Source organism: Melospiza melodia, chromosome 31 (genome assembly GCF_035770615.1).
Source record: "Melospiza melodia melodia isolate bMelMel2 chromosome 31, bMelMel2.pri, whole genome shotgun sequence".
In the NCBI taxonomy this organism is placed as follows: Eukaryota; Metazoa; Chordata; class Aves; order Passeriformes; family Passerellidae; genus Melospiza; species Melospiza melodia.
The window spans coordinates 1,110,103-1,130,210 of NC_086224.1; the positions used below are offsets into that span (position 1 = coordinate 1,110,103).

General features: G+C 56.2%; 1 protein-coding gene across 1 annotated transcript; it reads right to left on the minus strand.

Moving 5' to 3' along the window:
* Window positions 1-176: 176 nt before the first annotated feature.
* PAN2 (poly(A) specific ribonuclease subunit PAN2) lies at window positions 177-18,940 on the minus strand. The gene is given in 27 exon segments (XM_063179371.1): window positions 177-326; window positions 1,165-1,348; window positions 1,350-1,363; window positions 1,452-1,545; window positions 2,533-2,712; window positions 3,448-3,591; window positions 3,696-3,853; window positions 3,930-4,020; window positions 4,091-4,150; window positions 4,695-4,832; window positions 5,048-5,189; window positions 5,681-5,757; window positions 6,150-6,248; window positions 7,411-7,517; window positions 7,787-7,929; window positions 8,243-8,442; window positions 8,543-8,671; window positions 8,750-8,869; window positions 8,962-9,081; window positions 9,557-9,653; window positions 11,701-12,043; window positions 13,677-13,944; window positions 14,042-14,119; window positions 14,816-14,936; window positions 16,022-16,191; window positions 16,782-17,068; window positions 18,896-18,940. Coding segments are annotated over 26 exon segments (3,585 nt in total). The 5' UTR covers window positions 17,055-17,068; window positions 18,896-18,940; the 3' UTR covers window positions 177-291.
* Window positions 18,941-20,108: the final 1,168 nt, after the last annotated feature.

Consider the following 20,108-nt stretch of genomic DNA (forward strand, 5'->3'; position numbering starts at 1 on the left):
CGGTGCCGGTGCCGCCCCCCGGAGCCAAGGAGGACACGGTCGCACGGGGGTCCGAGGCTGCTTTATGAGGGCGCCCGGTCCGGCGGGCGAGCGGGGCGGGGGTCGGGCAGTGCTTCCCGGTACCGGCAGGGAAAGGAAGGGGAGCCCCGGGGCACCGGGCCCGGGGCGGGGTCGGGCGGGTCGGGGACAGCCCCGGGCCCGCTGCTGGTTCCAGTTCCACGCTCTGTGTCCGGTCTGCTCCCGGTGCCGTGTCCGGTCTGCTCCCGGTGCCGCTCCTCGCGGGGGATCCGGTCACAGGGCCAGCACCGGCGGGAACACGGCCCCGTCTGTGGGGACACCACGGTGACACCGGGGGCATGGGGACACCGGGGTGACCGGGGACACGGGGACGTGCCAGGGGAGAGGGGACATGGGGAGAGAGGGGGACACGGGCAGGGGAAGGGGGACACCGAGGTGACAGGGGACACTGGGGGGAGAGGGGACACGAGGGGAGAGGGGACACTGGGGTGACAGGGGACACCAGGGACAGGGCAGGGGGAGAGGGGGACACTGTGGGGGAGAGGGGACAGGGCAGGGAAAGAGGGACACAGGGGTGATGGGACATCAGGGTGACAGGGGACACTGTGAGAGGAGAGGGGACACGGGGCTATGGCAGGGGGAAAAGGGACACTGGGGGGACAGGGGACGCCAGGGGGAGAGGGGAAATGGGGAGGGGAGAGAGGGGACACCGGGGACACTGTGGTGACAGGGGACATGGCAGGGGGAGAGGGGACACTGGAAAGGGAGAGGGGACACGGGGGGGGGGGGGAGAGGGGACATGGCAGTGGGAGAGGGGACATCGGGGTGACAAGGGACACAGGGAGGGGACACAGGGGTGAGAAGGGACACCGGGGTGACAGGGGACACAGAGGGGAGAGGAGACACGGGCACATGGAGGGATAGAGGGGACACGGGGAGGTGAGAGGACCCTGGGGTGACAGGGGGACACCAGGAGGGGAGAGGGGACACGGGGGTGAGAAGGGACATGGGCAGGGGAGAGAGGACAGGGGGAACACGACCCCGTTTGCGGACACACAGCGCGGCGAGAAGGGACACAACAAGGTGAGAGGGGACACAGGGAGGGCACAGAGGACACGGGGAGGGGACGCAGCAGTGCCATCTTACGCTTGGGGCTGCTCTGGCTGTCGGGCTCGGGCACCTTCCAGTCCAGCTTGCGGCCCTTCTCGTAGAGCCCCTTGAGCACCTTGCGGAACTCCTCGGGCTCGGCGCCCTGCGGGCTCAGCTCCAGGTACTTGCGGTACAGCTGCAGCGCCGTGCGCGCGTCCTCGATGCTGTCGTGGGTCTCCCCCCTGGATCTTCAGGTCTGCGGGGACGGGGACACGCCCGGGTCAGCACCGGGACCCTCCCGGTGGGGCTCCGCCCCTTCCGGATCGCCGAGCTCCGGTACCGACCCAGGAAGTACCAGGCGAGGAAGCGCAGGGAGATCATCCTCTTCCTCGGGATGTGGAACAGGTACACGGTGTCGATCACCTGGTCCTTGGGCACCTGCGTGGGTGGCATGGAAATGTCTGATGAAAAATCATTTTGTTGGACTTTTTCTCGAAGTTTACAAATGTAAACAATAAGTGTCTGCTGCTGTGGTGGAATGCGACAGGTGCATCTTTGAGTGGTCTCAAATTAATTAATTTAATTGATGGCCAATCAAAGTCCAGCTGTCTCGGACTCTCTGAGAGTCACAAGATTTTATTAGCATTCCATTCTTTTCCTTTCAAGCCTTCTGATGAAATCCTTTCTTCTCTTATTTTAGTATGGTTGATATATTTTAATATAATATATATTAATATAATTATGATATATTTTAATATAATATATATCATAAAATAATAAATCAGCCTTTCTGAAACATGGGGTCAAGATTCTCATCTCTTCTATTATTTTAGTATAGTTTTAATATAATAGATATTATATATTTAATATAATATATATTATATAGATTTAATATATATTATATAGATTTATTACATATATTTAATATTATATATAATATATATAATAAAATAATAAATCAACCTTCTGAAACATGGAGTCAAGATTCTTATCTCTTCTTTCTCATATCTTCTATTATTTTAGTATAGTTTTAATATAATATATATCTATTAAATATATATTATATATTGTATATTATATATTAAAATATATAATATATTCAATATATTATATATAAATATATAAATATATATTTGATATATATTTAATATATTCAATTTAATATACATTACATATATTTATTATATATTTTATATAATATATTTTATATAATATATAATATATAATATATAATATATAATATATAAAATATATAAAATAAAATAATAAATCTGCCTTTCTCAAACCAGATTCTCATCTCTTCCCTTGTTGGGGTTGCCTGCAGATTCCCCAGGGGAGGGGATGGGGTCCTGCTGCAGGTCAGGGACCCCTCCCAGCCCCACCCCAGCCCCCCACCATGGCCAGGGAGGGGGCTCAGGTTGTCACCATCAGGTTGATGACACGGAAATCCTTCTGCAGCCCGTGGCCCACGAACTTGACGCCCACGTCGATGAGGAAACGCAGCTTCAGGTAGGTGGATTTGAGCGTGGTCAGGTGCTTGGAGGAGATCTTGGCATCCAAATCTCCTGGCTTGATCCCCGAGTACTGGGTCAGGTAATCCACCACCTGTGGAGAGATCAGGGCACCTGGAGGGGGGTGCAGGGACCAGGGGCTTTGCCCCCTCCTCAATTCCCCTCTCAGCACACTGGGGAGGGGTTGGTGGTGTGGGACAACAGGCCCAGGTGATCATGGAGGACATCCGAGTGCAGGTGAGGTCACCACAGAGGACACAGGAGCACTCAGGAGTCCATGGAGAACACCCAGGAGCCCATGGAGAGCACCCAGGTGTCCATGGTCAGTGCCCAGGTGTCCATGGTCAGCACCCAGGTGGGTGGGTGTCCGAGTGAGGTCACCATGCAGAACACAGGGGAACACCCAGGTGTCCATGGAGAGCACCCAGGTGTCCATGGTCAGCACCCAGGTAGGTGGGTGTCTGAGTGAGGTCCCCATGGACAACACAGGAGTGCAGGTAAGGTCACCAAAGGGGACAAAGGGGTCCCTGGAGAGCAGCCAGGTGTCCATAGGGTGCACCCAGCTGTCCACAGGGAGCACACAGGTGTCCAGATGTGGTCACCATAGAGGACAGAGGAGTTCATGGGGAGCACACAAGTGTCTAGGTGAAGTCACCATGGGGAATACAGGTACCCAGGTGAGGACACCATGTGGAACACAGAGGCGTCCAAGTAAGGTCACTACAGAGAATACACAGGTGCCCAGATGAGGTCACTGCCACCTGCAGAGCAGGCCCATGTCCCTCCTGGTGGCCTGGGGAGCTGTGTGAGCCCAGGTGGGCCCCCATACCTGTTCCTGGGTGGAGATGTAGTCATCGATGAAGGGCACACCCTCGTTGGGACCCTGCCCACGCACGCAGGTGATCCGGGCCACCGACATCTGGCTGGGCTTGATGGTGGACTTGGTGCCATCACTGCGCAGCTCGGCCTCCTCCTGCCACCAAGGACGGGACACGTGGTGACCAACAGCCCCAGAGGGTGACAGGGGACACGGGGAGGTGAGAAGAACCCCATCCCCCATGTCCCTTTGTCCCCCACCTCGTTGAGCGTGACAAACTCGGCGTCCAAGCCCACCAGGTCTCCAGCTTGGGGCATCTCGTTGAGCATCAGGGGGATGAAGGTGGCGTGGCACTTGCGCTGCTTGCGGGCCAGCGACGCCTCAGCCAGGAGCACGCTGGCCTCGATGGGGTTCTTGACTGTGCAGGGAAAGGGGAAGGAGCTCAGCGGTGCCACCGCCGCCGCCACTTCCACCCCGGGAGGGGAGGCACTCACTGACGAGGTTGTACTTGGAGTTGAGGTTCCTCCTGGCGTAGTAGAGGATGGCTGGAACCTTCCAGCTCATGTCAAACTGCACAGCTTCGCACTGCAGGGGAGAGGGGACGCTCAGGGACAGCCCTGGTGGCTCCATGAGGTGCTGTCACCTCGGTGCTCACCTTGTCCACGGGCTCGATGAGGAAGTCGTTGAAGAGGTACCACTGCTGGTGTGTGACTCCCTGAGAGAGGGGGAAAAGCACAAGCAGTGACTGCTCTGCCCGCTTACCAGGGAAAGGAGGGTGTGACTGTGCCCATGTGGGAACCCCCGCCCTTCCTGGGACACCGTGGGGAAATCCCTGCTGCCCTGGCTGGTGACAAAGGACCAGAAAGGATTGGCCTGGACGGGCTCTGGGCTCTGCCCAGCTCCTGAGCAAAACTCCAGGGAGATGCAAGAGATAAGAGACGGGGATGGAGGCTTGACACAACTCTGGGAACTCCTGCCTTGGGCATCTCCAGCAGAAACCAGGACTGCCCAGACCAGCCCTTTCCTCGGGAAGGCTGATGACGTCCCTGCCCTTACCTGAAGTACAAGGAAAGCTGGCACCGTGCCCAGGAGGAACCAGCCTGAGTGGGTGTGGGAAGGAGATTTCTTCAACCCTTCCCTCCCCCTGAGGGGCCCCACAGCTCTTGGCACGTTCAGCCCAAACCCCTCCACGCTTGGCTGAGAGAGCCAGGAATGACAGATCCCCCTCAGAGGGGGCTGATGGGGTCTCAGGGTCTCACCTCCTTGCGCTGGTGGTAGGTCTCTCCCACCTTGATGTGCCCCACCAGGCTGCCCCCAGTGCGGGAATCCAGGATGTGGACGACGGTGGCCATGAGGTCGTAGATGTACACGGACTCGGGGTCGTCTGTTGGGCTCAGCTGAGGGAGGAATTAGGAATGTCTGAGCCCCATAAACCAACATTTTTGGTGCTCCTCTGAGTTACCTCCTCATCATCTCTCAGCAGAAAGTGGTTCTGAGGCAGCTCTGCTCCCGCGTGCCTCTGTCACTTCACCCACAGAAAATTCATCCCTGATTCTGTGACTTCACCTGTGGTGGCTCTGTCACCTCACCCACAGTTATTTTGCCACTTTACCTCATCAGTCTCGCTCCAGTTGCTCACATCGAGCTCTTTGCTCTTGGTCAACCTCATCTTGATGGCGTGAGGGATCCAAATGTTCTTCAGTTCCTCCACGGAAGGATACGAATGCCCCGTGTCGGGGTTCCCCAGATCCTTCCTGCACGGGGAATCATGGAAAGCTGAGCTGCAGGGAGATGTCGACCAGGCCAGCTGATTTTCTGTGATTTTCTGATTTTCCTGCAATTTCTGTGGCAAGCTGGAGGTGCCTGGAGCAGGACTCTGAGTGAGGTGCTCAGCCAATGTGGTTTCGGGGCTTTTGTCACTTACAAAAGGGACACGAGGTGGGTGACAAAGGGGATGTGGTGCAGGTTATCAAATTCACATTATTTACATGAGAAATAGAATCACCCAGGAGGTGTCACTGCTCAGAGGTGCCACCACAGGAACAGAATATCAGAATCCTTGAGGTTGGAAAAGCTTCCCAAGGCCATCAAGTCCAACCTCTGGCCAATCCCCACTTTGTCACCCACACCAGAGTGCCACAAGCATCATTCCTTGGCCACCAACAGGAGGAATGGTGACTTCACCACCTCCCTGGCCATGTCCAAACTCTTTCCATGACAAAATTCCTCCTGAATGGTCACCTACCAGTCTCCAAGAGAGATCTCCTTTCCCTTGGTGATGTCAAAGCCTCCTCTCTTCATCATGGCTTTCTGAAAGGAATACTGGCAACGAAACACAGGCAAGCATCAGCACACGATGACAGGCCAGCCCTGGGGACACTCGGGTGACAGCCAGGCCAGGAGCAGGGAAAATATTAAATATTGGTGACAGGGAAAAAAAAAAAAAAAAAAACAACAAAGGAAACCAAACATCCCAAGGTGCTCTCAGGGGACTGGGGGAAGGACAAAGTCACTCCTGCAGTCCCTTCAGCTCTGCCACGCCAGGAGATCTCATCTTTTCCGATTCCAAAGGCACAAACCATGCCCCAGGCATGACCCAACCTCCAACCAGGTCCTCAGGTGGAGGGAGAGAGGCCAGAGGCAGCGAGAGCAGAGTGAGAACCTCGGCGGGGCCGGGCACCTCAACCCCAGCGTGCCGAGAGAGTCTCCCCCACCTCAGCCTGTGTCTTCCAGAAATCTGCCTCCTTGGAGCTGTTCACCTCACAGTTAATGACCAGCACGTCTGGCAGGCAGCGGATGTTCCTGGTCTGCACCTGCAGGGGAGAGGGACAGGTGGGAATGAGAGCCCAGAGAAGGATTTGGGACATCTGAGTGGGATTTGGGACATCTGAGCAGAATTTGGGACATCTGAGTGGGATTTGGGACATCTGAGTGGGATTTGGGACATCTGCCACTGCTTTGTCTTCCTCCCCTGCCTGGCTGCAGTCCTGGGGATACTTCCATGATTACAGAGCTGCTCCAGCAGCTCCTGTGGGGCTGTTTCACCCTGCTGAATCCTTGTCCCTGTGAGAGGAATTCACAGAGCCCAGGAAATACCCCAGAGCTGCCAGCCAGGTCAGGAATGGGATTTGGGACATCTGAGTGGGATTTGGGACATCTGAGCAGAATTTGGGACATCCGAGCAGAATTTGGGACATCTGCCACTGCCTTGGCTCCCTCCCCTGCCTGGCTGCACTCCTGGGAGCACTTCCAGGATAACAGAGGGGTTATTTCTCCTTGCTGAATCCTTGCCCCTACAAAAGGAATTCACAGAGCCCAGGAAATACCCCAAGGCAGCCAGCCGGGCCAGGAATGGGATTTGTGACATCTGAGTGGGATTTGGGACATCCAAGCAGGATTTGGGACATCTGAGCAGAATTTGGTACATCTGAGTGGGATTTGGGACATCTGAGCAGAATTTGGGACATCTGAGCGGGATTTGGGACATCCAAGCAGGATTTGGGACATCCAAGCAGGATTTGGGACATCTGAGCAGAATTTTGGACATCTGAGTGGGATTTGGGACATCCAAGCAGGATTTGGGATATCTGAGCAGAATTTGGTACATCTGAGTGGGATTTGGGACATCCAAGCAGGATTTGGGACATCTGAGCGGGATTTGGGACATCTGAGTGGGATTTGGGACATCCAAGCAGGATTTGGGACATTTGCCACTGCCTTGGCTCCCTCTCCTGCCTGGCTGCAGTCCTGGGGGGCACTTCCATGATTACACAGCTGCTCCAACAGCTCCTGTGGGGTTGTTTCTCCCTTCTGAATCCTTGTCCCTACAAAAGGAATTCACAGAGCCCAGGAAATACCAGGAACTGAATTTCTGGAATCCTCTCAGGAGGTTCCCTGGTGACTCAGGGAGAAACTGCCCCACTCATGCCCCTGGTCCCACAGCCCCTCGTGGCTGTGCCCCCATGCCAGGCTCACCGTGGGCTGGTACTTCTCACAGTTCTCACACCAGGCTTGTGTGTTCTGCTCCAAGCAGATGCTGCGCTTTAAAATTTGGGCAAACTCGTAATCCTTGGCTGGTTTTTCTGCAGGGAGAAAGGAGAATAACGTCATCTCCTCCAGCACACAAACCTTGACCAACTGAGCTCAGCCAAACCTCTGGGGTTTTCCTCAGAACCACCAACCAGAAGGTCAAGCCCCAAAAGTGTTTTTTTTTTTTTTAAAGCCAAAAGCTTGGCTGGTTGGAAAACCACGCCTGGAGCTGAGGGAGCTCCTGGTTGTGGGTGTGTTCCAGCTGGGAAAAATCGTGGATGGCAAACCCCAGCCAGCTGAGGGGGCTGGGCCCTGCTCTCACCGGTGCTGTCGGGGTAGGAGAGGGTGAAGAGCAGCGTGGAGGACACACGGACAGTCTCCTTCCCACAGCGGCACATGCTGCAGTTCTCCATCTCACAGCTGAAAAGCTGCCCGATCACAGAGTCCCCCGAGGAGCCAAAACTGCTGGAAAAACAGCAGAGAGATCCCTAAGCTGGGGACCCACAACTCCCAATATTCCAGCAGATTTTGGGGAATCAGCCATCAGAGCAGCCCCAACCTTCCAAGCCCCTCTGTAGAGCCTCCAAACAGGTTTTAGTGGGGCAGAAGCTCAGCACAAAGTTCAAATATGTGAAGAGCTGTAATTCCCATGGATCCCTCAGGGCATGAGTGGCCAAGGAAACTTCCCGAGGGGTGGATGGGTGGGGTCTCTGGTGAGCAATCCCCCTCCCCAGCTTGGCTCATTCCCTGTCCCATCCCCATGGCAGGGTGGGCTCACCTGCTGCCAGCCCCCCTGTAGGCCTGAGGTCCCTCCTGCTCTTGGGTTTCCTGGTGCAGCTGAGTCAGGATGAAACGGTTCCAGCTCTGAATCAGCCTGCCCAGGTTCACCTTCCCCGTGGCTTCATCTGAGTCTGCCAGGATCAAGCCCAGAGCCGACGCCTCCGGGATGGTGCGGAAAGCCCGCAGAAAATTGCTTCCCTGGGCATGGGGCAAGAACAATGTCCCCGAGGTCAAGTGACAGGAATTTCCATCTGCCTGCCCAGCACCACACCCTCGGGCAGCCCAGCCCAGCACAGACCTGGCAGGGATCTCCTCTGGACAGATCCAGCATGTGGAAGAGCAAGCCCAGCTCGCAGCCCAGGCAGAATTCCTTCTGGCACAGGTGGTTCTGGACCAGGCAGCGAACTGGCTCCAGGAAATACAGCACCTGGTGGGGAACCAGCAGTCAGGGGGGCTCTGGGGGGGTCACAAACAGGGGTGTGGGTGGGACTGGAGCAGCTCCTACCTGGATCATGCAGTTGCAGTAAGCGTTGGGAATGTGGGGCTCCAGCCCTGCGAACAGCGTCTTGTTGTAATGCTTGAAATCAAAATCCTCCAGCCCCAGCTTGGAGTATTTGATGGTGACCTGAGCAGAGATGTGACAGGTGAAACAAACACCTCCCCATGGATTCTGTTCCCCATTGTGCCCCAAATCAGCCCCCCAAGGCCACCACCCACCTTCCTGTACTTCTTGGCCACCCTGTAGAGGTGTGGCTCCTCCTCACGCCCGATGGGGGACTCGGGGACTTGGCTGAAGTTGTCAAACTCATTGTCCATCTCCTTTAACCTGTAAGGAATCTTGGAGCAGGCAGAGAGGAGAAGGGGTGAGCAGCTGAAGCCCTGAGGTGGGGAGAAACCCCACAAGCAGCTCCTGGGCTTTCCTGCTTCCCCCTGAATGAGCAAAGGGATCCACCAGAGCAGAGCGGGGCCCTCCCTGGACCTGCACCTTCCTGCTGGCAGGGCTTTGTCACTGTGGGAAAGCACAGGGCAGTGTTTTCCCAAGGCTGAGGGACGTGCCATGAACCCTCCCAAGAGCTCAGACCTCCCTGCCCTCAGAGCCACGCAGGGATGGAGCTGGGAATTCCAACTCCATCCCTGGCAATTCCAACTCTGTCCCTCTCCCTGCTCAGGAGAAGCTGCCACCTCCAAACCCCACCTGCACCATCCTGAGGGAATGGGATGGGATTCCACCTCTTGTCCTGAAACCTGGGGGATCCCTCAGCATGCACAGAGCTCCACCCCCTCCCAAAATCCCCAAAAATCCCCCTCCTACCTGGTTACGGAGCTTGGTCCTGGGGTTTGGGGCGTAGCCAATGAACCCCACCTTCTTCATGGTGCGCAGGATTTCGGGATCCACCGGGGGGGCTCGCCTGGAAACACCCCCTGGCTCATAGCACCATCTCCCACCCACCCAGGGGGGCTCAGGGACCCACCCTGAGGGGGTCCTGAGCGTTCCCCCCTCCCCAGGTTCATTTTTCATCACAATAACAGGGCAGCAGTGCTGAGTATGGGGGTTTTGGGGTTAGGAAGAGGGAAAATGAGATCCCACAGGGGCAGAGCAGAGGCAGGATCCCACTGGGATCCACCAGGGAAACACCCCCTGGCTCAGAGCAGCATCTCCCACCCACCCACGGGGGCTCAGGGACCCACCTTGAGGGGGTCCTGAGCGTTCCCCCCTCCCCAGGTTCATTTTTCATCACAATAACAGGGCAGCAGTGCTGAGTATGGGGGTTTTGGGGGTAGGAAGAGGGAAAATGAGATCCCACAGGGGCAGAGCAGAGGCAGGATCCCACTGGGAGTGGGAGGGAGGGAGGTTGGACCATGTCCCACCATCCTCACACTTCCACCACAGGAAACTCATCTGGTGTTTCCCAGGCAAGCAGGAATGCCTTAGGATTCAGCTTTTATATTTTTCAGACCCTGTGCTGCTTTATGGTATAACTCTTAAAATTCCACAGCCTGACAGCTGCTGTTCTCTCATTTCATTTACATGAAACAATTCCTCTCTGAAACTCAAGGACACCTGACTCAAGCTCTCAGAGATGTAAACAACAGTGAGTTGAGGGGGGCAAACTTGGAGTAAATAACTCCATTACCTGAGGCTGTAATAGGAGTAACTCACTCCATTACCTGAGGCTGTAATAGGAGTAACTCACTCCATTACCTGAGGCTGTAACTGGAGTAAATAACTCCATTACCTGAGGCTGTAACTGGAGGATTAACCCTTGATATGTAAATACACCAAACTTATAAATGTGTGAAAAACTCACCTTTAACTACCCAAGGTGCACCTACTGAAATCCTTCAATAAAAACTTGCTTTAATTTAATCCCTCTATCCTCTGTTCTAGGCATGAGGAAAGAGAGGGACTGTGCCATAGTGGGAATTTGGGAATTCTTTCAGTGGAAATTTGGGAATTACCTCACAACCAACATCTTGGGTGTAACCTCTGTGAGACTTTAACTACCCAAGGTGCACCTACTGAAATCCTTCAATAAAAACCTGTTTCTCATTTAACTTAATCCCTCCATCCTCTGTTCTAGGCATGAGGAAAGAGAGGGAATTGTGCCATAGTGGGAATTTGGGAATTCTTTCAGTGGAAATTTGGGAATTACCTCGGTGCTGGAGCTGAGTAAATACTCCATTACCTGAGGCTGTAATTGGAGTAACTCAGTCCATCATCTGAGGCTGTAACTGGAGGATAAACCCCTGATATGTAAATACATTAAACTTATAAAAGTGTGAAAAACTCACAACCAACATCTTGGGTGTAACCTCTGCAAGACTTTAACTACTCAAGGTGCACATATTGGAAGTGGAGGAAATGCCTTCATTACCTGAGGCTGTAACTGGAGAATTAAATCCTATTATGTAAATGCACCAAACTTATAAAATGTGAAAAACTCACGACCAACATCTTGGGTATAAACTTTACCTACCCAAGGTGCACCTATTGAAATCCTTCAATAAAAACCTGCTTTTCATTTAACTTAATCCCTCTATCCTCTGTTCTAGGAACAGAAAGGGGGAGGACTCAGCCAGAGTGAGAATTTGGGGATTCTTTCAGCAGGAATTTAGGAATTACCTCGGTGCTGGAGCTGAGTAAATAACGCCATTACCTGAGGCTGTAATTGGAGTAAGTAACTCCATTACTTGAGGCTGTAACAGGACTAAGTAACTCCATTACCCAAGGCTGTTAATTGGAGGATTAACCCCTAATATGTAAATATATCACCCTTATAAAAGTGTGAAAAACTCACCTTTAACTACCCAAGGTGCACCTACTGAAATCCTTCAATAAAAACCTGTTTTTCATTTAATTTAATCCCTCCATCCTCTGTTCTAGGCATGAGGAAAGAGAGGGACTGTGCCAGAGTGGGAATCTGGGGATTCTTTCAGCAGGAATTTAGGAATTACCTCGGTGCTGGAGCCGAGTTGGCGGCCGGCCAGTCGGAGAGCAACGCGTCGCTGGTCAGCGGCACCGGGATCAGCGACAGAGGCACCAAATCCTGGTTCCAATCCAGGTGTGGCAGCGTGTCCACCATGCAGGGCAGGGCAAAGTCGGTCTCACGGGAGTAGGCGTTGAAAGTGACCTCTGGGGAGTCGGCCCAGAGGTGGACGCAGCCCTCGGAGTCGCCAAAAGCCAGCGCCTGCTTGCTGGCAGACACGTCGAAGGTCATGATGAGCGGCCCCACGGTGTTGACGTGGAAGATGTCGGCGGGGTTGGCCAGCCCCGTGGGCTCACAGAACTGGCACTGGCCTGGGGAGGAGGGAAAATGGGGAAATGTTGGTGCTAGGGAGGTGTGGGAGGCAGGCACAGTGCTGGATATGGGATGGCGGCGCTTGGATGAGCGTTGTGCGGTGTCCTGAGTGGGAAAGGAGCCACAAGGAGCAGAGTGCAGCTCATGGTCCTGTGTAGGACAAGTCCAAAAGTTCTCCAGTCCCCAAATCCCAACACCTGAGAGTGTTGTCCCTGACCTCTCAAATTATGGAATATCCCAAGCTGGATCATCAAGTCCAACTCCTGTTCTTGCAGAGGACAAGCCCAAAAGTTCCTCAAATTTCCAAATTACAACGCCTGAGAGCATTGTCCCTGACCTCTCAAATTATGGAATATCCTGAGCTGAAAGGAACCCACATGGATTGTCAAATCCAAGTCCTGTTCTTGCACAGGACAAGCCCAAAAGTTCCTCAAATCCTCAAATCCCCAAATCCCAACACCTGAGAGCGCTGTCTCTGACCTCTCAAATTATGGAATATCCTGAGCTGAAAGAAACCCACAAGGATCATTGAGTCCAAGTCCTGTTCTTGCACAGGAGAACCCCAAAAGTTCCTCAAATTCCCAAATCTCAAAACCTGAGAATGTTGTCCCTGACCTCTCAAATTATGGAATATCCCAAGCTGGATTGTCAAGTCCAACTCCTGTTCTTGCACAGGACAACACCAAAAATTCCTCAAATCTCCAAATCCCAACACCTGAAAGTGTTGTCCCTGACCCCTCAAATTATGGAATATCCTGAGCTGAAAGGAACCCATAAGGATCGAGTCCAACTCCCAGACCAGCACAGGATAAACCCAAAAATTCCTCAAATCCCCAAATCCCAACACCTGAGAGCATTGTCTCTGACCTCTCAAATTATGGAATATCTTGAGCTGAAAGGAACCCACATGGATCATTGAGTCCAACTCCCAGTCCAGCAAAGGACATCCCAAAAGATCCTCAAATCCCTAAATCTCAACACCTGAGAGCATTATCTCTGACCTCTCAAATTATGGAATATCCTCAGCTGAATGGAACCCACAAGGATCATCAAGTCCAACTCCTGTTCTTGCACAGGATAAACCCAAAAGTTCCTCAAATCCCCAAATCCAAACACTGAGAACATTGTCCAAACACTCCCTGACCTTTTGAATTATGAGCTGAAAGGAGCCCACATGGATCATTGAGTCCAAATCCTGTTCTTGCACAGGACAACACCAAAAATTCCTCAAATCCCTAAATCTCAACACCTGAGAGCATTATCTCTGACCTCCCAAATTATGGAATATCCTGAGCTGAATGGAACCCACAAGGATCATCAAATCCAAGTCCTGTTCTTGCACAGGACAAGCCCAAAAGTTCCTCAAATCTCCAAATTCCAACACTTGAAAGTGTTGTCTCTGACCTCTCAAATTATGGAATACTCTGAGCTGAAAGGAAACCACATGGATCATCAAGTCCAACTCCCAGTCCAGCAAAGGACAAGCAGTTCCTCAAATCCCGATACCTGAGAGCACTGAGAGATTTGTACTCCAAGAATTTACAAGGATAGATAAAAGAGGGGAAAGAAAGGTTTCAGAAATGGAATTATAGAGAATTTTTGATAGAATTGTCACCCCCAGCGTGACCTCACCTGTCTGGGAGATGATGGCCAGGCGCGAGGTGTAGGTGGGGATGAAGCGCAGGAAGAAGGGGTCGATGTGGACCTGCAGGGGGGTGGTGGCCCTCATCATCCTGAGGTCGTAGACCTTGAGGAAACGGTCACAGGCCAGGCCGTTCATGCGGCTGGAGAAGCCACAGGTCACCAGCAGGTTCCCGTGCACGTCAAAGTCCGACAGGCTCCCGGAGTGCGCGTCAAACTCGTGCTCCACCACGAAGGTGCGCAGGTCACGCAGGGACACCTGAGAGGGGAGGTCCTGCCTGTGGTCACCCAGGCTCTGGAGGTCTGGGGAGAGCTGGAATTTTGGGATTTTTTCCCCCTCCCTGAACAGGGGTTACCTTGCCCGAGGTGTGGCCGCAGAAGAAGAAGCGGTTGGATTGCCTCATGATGGTGATGCCGGGCACCTCCACGGTGTACTGGGAGAGAGGAGGGAGAGCAGGGATCAGCCAAGGGCAGGGATGGACAGGGATGGGCAGGGATGGAGCAGGGATGGGCAGAGAAAAGCAGGGATGGAGCAGGGATGGACAGAGAAAAGGAGGGATGGGAGCAGAGATGAGCAGGGATGGGCAGGGATGGACAGAGAAAAGTAGGGATGAGCAGGGATGGGAGCAGGGATGAGCAGAGAAGAGGAGGAAAGGGCAGAGAAGGGCAGAGAAGAGAAGGAAAGGTCAGGGAAGAGAGTAGAGATAAGCAGGGAAGAGCAGGGATGGAGCAGGAAAGAGGAGTGAAGGGGAGAGAAGGGCAGGGATGGATAGGGATGAGCAGGGATGGGCAGGGATGGGCAGAGAAAAGGAGGGAAGGGCAGAGAAGGGCAGGGATGGGAGCAGGGATGGGCAGAGATGAGCAGGGATGGAGCAGGGATGAGCAAGGAAGAATAGGCATGGACAGGGATGGAGCAGGGATGAGCAGGGAAGAGAGCAGAGATGGACAGGGATGGGGGCAGGAAAGAGCAGGAAAGGGCAGGAAAAGGTAGGAAAGGGCACAGAAGGGCAGGGAAGGGCAAGAAAGGGCAGGAAAGAGAGCAGAGATGGGCAGGGATGGACAGAGAAAAGCAGGGATGACCAGGAAAGAGCAGGGAGGAATCCCAGAGCAAAGCCCCAGCCCAGTCACACCTTCTGTGTCTCCTGCACGGTGTTGAGGTCCATCTCCAGCACGTGGTTCTGCAGCCCGGCCACCAGCAGGGTGTTGTTGTCTGTCAGCAGGAGGCTGTGCATGTCCTCGGACTCATCCATGCTGGGGACAGGCAGGACACCCTGAGAGCCCTGAGAATCCTGAGGCCCCTGAGATTCCTGACACTTCTGACACACCTGAGACCCCAGAGACCCCAGAGGCACCTGAGACTCCTGACACCCCAAAGACCCCTGAGGTTCCTGAGACCCCAGAGACTACTGATACTCCTGAGACCCCAGAGAGCCCTGACACCTCAGAGACCCCAGAGACCCCTGACACCCCCAACATCCCTGAGACTCCTGACAGCCCAGAGACCCCTGAGATTCCTGGGACCCCAGAGAATCCTGAGACCCCTGAGACTCCTGAGATCCCTGAAACCCCTGAGACCTCTGAGGCTCCTGACACACCTGAGGCTCCTGACACACCTGAGACTCCAGAGAACCCAGAAAGTCCTGAGACCCCAGAGACCCCTGACACCTGTGACACCCCTGAGGCTCCTGAGACCCCTGACACCCCAAAGACATCAGAGACCCCTGAGGTTCCTGAGACCCCAGAGACCCCAAAGACCCCAGAGACCTCAGAGACCCCTGACACCCTAGAAATGCCAGAGACCCCTGACACCCCCCACACCCCTGAGACTCCAGAGACCCCCATGACCCCTGAGACTCCTGAGGCCCCTGGGACCCCTGACACACCTGAGGTTCCTGACACTCCTGAGACCCCAGAGACCTCTGAGCCTCCTGACACCCCAGAGACTCCTGAGACCTCTGAGACCCCAAACACCCCAGAGACCCCTAAGGCTCCTGAGACCCCTGACACCCCAAAGACCCCAGAGACCCCCAACACCCCTAAGGCTCCTGAGACCCCAGACATCCCAGGGACCCCTGACACACCTGAGGTTCCTGACACCCCTGAGACCCCAGGGACCCCAGGGATCCCTGGCACCCAAGAGACCCCCAGAAACCCCTGACACCTCAAAGACCCCTGACTTCCCAGAGACCCCTGAGACCTCAGAGACCCTGAGACCCCTGAATCCCCTGAGACCCCTGCCACCCCTGAGACCCTGCCCAGCCCCTGGAGGGAGCAGGGAAGGTTCTGGAAGGGGCCAGCAGCATCCACAGGAAGCTGGAGGGGCCAGGAGCACTCACAGGTAGTCGAAAATGATGAGGCCTCCCCGGGACAGGTACTTGAGGTTGGATTTGGTGAGGAAGAGGACGCCGTTCTCCAGGCTCTGGATCTGGCGGATGTCGTCGCTGCTGTTCACCTGGAAGGACGAGTAGCGCTCCAGAGTGGGCCCGAAGAAGGAGGTGGCGTGGCCCTGAAAGGACAGGGGACAGGGATGTCACAACCTCGTGTCCTGGTGGGTGTGACACAGCTGAGTGTTGCTTCATCCTCTGCCAGATCCTGGATTTTCCAGGTTATGGGGGCACTCCAGGGAAGGCAGTTCAGGCTTTTCCCTGGATAAACAAAAAATCCCAACATGTCCCCTCTGCCCTGAAAGCAGAGGGGACAGGGATGTCACAACTCCCTGTCCTGGTGAGTGTGACACAGCTGAGGGTTGCTTCATCTTCTGCCAGATCCAGGTTATGGGGTTTTCCCCCACAGAGCTTCCAAAACCCCTCCAGAGCTTCCCAAATCCTGCCCAGATCTCTCCAAATCCTTCCCAGACCTTCCCAAAACCTCTCCAGAACCGCTCAGAACTTCCAAATCCTTTCCAAAACCTTCCCAGAACTTCCAAAACCTCTCCAGATATTTTCAAACCTTCCCAAAACCTCTCCAGAGCTCCTCAAAACCTTCCCAGATCTTCCCAAACCTTCAGAAAACCTCTCCAGAGCTTCCCAAACCTTCCCAAAACCCCTCCAGAACCTCTCCAGAACCTGTCCAGAGTTCCCCCAGCTCCCCACGTACCCCGTGGTTGCCGACCCAGAGCATCTCCTCGTGCAGGTCGAAGTGCGCCACGGCCACGGGCACGCCGACCTCGGAGACGGCCGTGTGCAGCTCGCTGTAGATGCCCTCCATGAGGGGCACGGGGTCGGGCACCGGGAGCCCCTCCAGGGCCACCCCCTCGGGGTCCAGCTCCACCAGGTTGGGGTTCAGGTGCGGGTCCAGCACCGGCTCCAGCGCGGGGTGCAGGGGAGGAGCGAACTCGGCCAGGGAGGGGTTGAGGCCCTCGAAGTTCATGGTGGGTCCTGGACCTGGAGAGGGGACAGAGGGACAAGGGGTGGGTCAGGGACAGCCAGGGGTCTGGAACCAGAGATGGGATGGGGGAATCAGGGATGGGACAGGAACTGGGATTACTGGGAGTGAGGGATGGGAATGGGGTTGAGGGATGGGAATGGGGCTGAGGGGCAGGAACAGGGGTGAGGGGTTGAGGCCCTCAAAGTTCATGGTGGGTTCTGGACCTGGAGAGCGGGGGACAGAGGGACACAGGAATAGAGGGGTAGGTAGAGGAGAGCTGGAGGGGGGCTGGAACCAGGGATGGGAACTGGGATTACCAGGAGTGAGGGATGGGAATGGGGATTGAGGGGCAGGAATGGGGCTGACGGGCAGGAATGGGGCTGAGGAGTTGAGGCCCTCGAAGTTCATGGTGGGTCCTGGACCTGGAGAGGGGGGACAGAGGGACAAGGGGTGGGTCAGGGACAGCCGGGGGTCTGGAACCAGGGATGGGATGGGGGAATCAGGGATGGGACAGGAACTGGGATTACTGGGAGTGAGGGATGGGAATGGGGTTGAGGGATGGGAATGGGGCTGAGGGGCAGGAACAGGGGTGAGGGGTTGAGGCCCTCGAAGTTCATGGTGGGTTCTGGACCTGGAGAGGGGGGGACAGAGGGACACAGGAATAGAGGGGTGGGTAGAGGAGAGCTGGAAGGGGGGCTGGAACCAGGGATGGGAACTGGGATTACCAGGAGTGAGGGATGGGAATGGGGATTGAGGGGCAGGAATGGGGCTGACGGGCAGGAATGGGGCTGAGGAGTTGAGGCCCTCGAAGTTCATGGTGGGTCCTGGACCTGGAGAGGAGGGACAGAGGGACAGAGGGACAGAGGGACAAGGGGTGGGTCAGGGACAGCCGGGGGTCTGGAACCAGAGATGGGATGGGGGAACTGGGGATGGACAGGAACTGGGATTACTGGGAGTGAGGGATGGGAATGGGCCTGAGGGGCAGGAACGGCAGGGAGGGGTTGAGGCCCTCGAAGTTCATGGTGGGTCCTGGACCTGGAGAGGGGACAGACGGACAGAGGGACAGAGGGACAGGGGGTGGGTCAGGGACAGACCAGGGCTGGAACTGGGGATGGGAACTGGGATTACCGGGAGTGAGAGACAGGAATGGGGTTGAGGGGCAGGAACGGCAGCCGAGATCCCCGGGAGCATGAGGGAGGTGTGCCCTCCCCTGGGCACCGAGCACATTCCCTGGGCACCGGGAAGGGGTCCCTGGGTACCGGGTACTGATCCCTGGGCACCGGGAAGGGGTCCCAGGACACCAGGCACTGTCTCTGAGCACCGGGCACTGATCCCTGGGCACCAGGAGATGTCCCTCGGTACCGGGCAGGGGTCCTTGGACACCGGGCACTGTCCCTGAGCACTGAGCACTAATCCCGGGGCACCAGATGATGTCCCTGGGCACCGGGCAGGGGTCCCTGGACACCGGGCACAGTCCCTGGGCACCGGGCAGCATCCGGGCTCACCGGGAAGCAGCCCCAGATGCCAGGCAGCCTCCCGGGGATACCGGGCAGTGCTCCCAGAGCACGGAACAACCTCCAGAGGAGGCGGGCAGCATCCCAAGGCACGGGGCAGTGTCCCAGAGCACCGGGCTGTCCCGGGGAGCCAAACCGGGCCCCGCCCCGCCGCACCCCCGGGGCTCCGGGCCAGCTCCGCACCCGCCGCCTTTATCACCGCGACCCCACACCGCTATCAGCGCCCGCAGTCCCAGGCGTGGTGCCGGGCGGGGAGCCCGTTCCGAGCGGCCGCTCTCACCGAGCCCCGGAGCCGCCGCCACCCTCACACCCCGCCGCGCCCGCCGTTACCGAGCCGGGGCCGCGGGCAGAGCCGCGCCGGGGCCGCGCTGCCGGGCTCGTCCCGCTGCGCCGCCGCGGCCGGGCCGGGGCCGGGGCCGCTCCCGCCGTCGCTACGGCAACCGCGCCCCCTGCCCGGTAAACCGGGGCCGTCCCGCGCCGCCGACCAATGGCAGCGCAGAGCGCCGGGGCTCTGACCAATCAGCACACGAGGAGGGCGGGACTAAGCGGCGCGGCGCGACGGGGCGGCGCACGGGACAAAAAGGATGCGATCGGCTGGTTCGCGGCGGGGGAGCCTCGGGGGGAGTCCCGGGACCACCGGGAGTCCCTCGGAGCCCCGGGTACTGCCGAGCTGTGCGGCGGCTGCGGCCTGTGGGGTCCCACTCAGAGTTCCCAGTTACCTATGAGAGCCTATGGGGTGCTACGGAGCAGCCGGGGGCGTCCCACGGTGCCCGCGGGTGTCTGGCACCTCTCGGGGTCCCCAAGTGTCCCCAGATGTGGCGCACAGTCCCTTGGCATTCCTACACAGCGTGCACGGGGGTCCCACAATGTCTCCTGGTGTTTCTCAATGTCCCCGGGGGTCCCACAATATCCCCTCTACCCCAAAGCGTCCCCAGATGCCTTTCAGTGTCCCTCGGTGTTCCTCAGTGTCCCATTAGGTCCCTCAGTGTCCCCAAATGTCCCCCAGTGCCCCTGAAGGTCCCTCCGTGTCCCTCAGTGTCCCACGGCATCCCTCAATATCCCTCAGTGTCCCCCACTGTCCCTCAGGGTCCCTAAATGGCTCCCAGTATCCCCCAGTGTCCCTCAACGTCCCCCAATGTCTCCAATGTCCCTGAGGGTCCTTCAGTGTCCCAAGTGTCCCTCAATGACCCTCAGTGTCCCTCAATATACCTCAATGTCCCTCAGCGTCCCCAAATGCCCCCCAGTGTCCCCCCTCATTGTCCCACAGGGTCCCTTAGTGTCCCCAAATGTCCCTTGATGTCCCCCAATGACCCACATTGTCCCACCCTGTCCCTCAGTGTCCCAAATGTCCCTCAGTGTCCCCCAGTGTCCCTTAGGGGTCCCACATTGTCCCCAGGGTCCGTCAGTGTCCTTTGGTCTCTCTCAGTGTCCCCCAGTGCCCCAAATGTCCCTCAATGACCCTCAGTGTCCCACAGTGTCCCCAAATGCCTCCCAGTGTCCCAAATGTCCTTCAGCGTTCCCCCATGTCCCTCAATGTCCCACA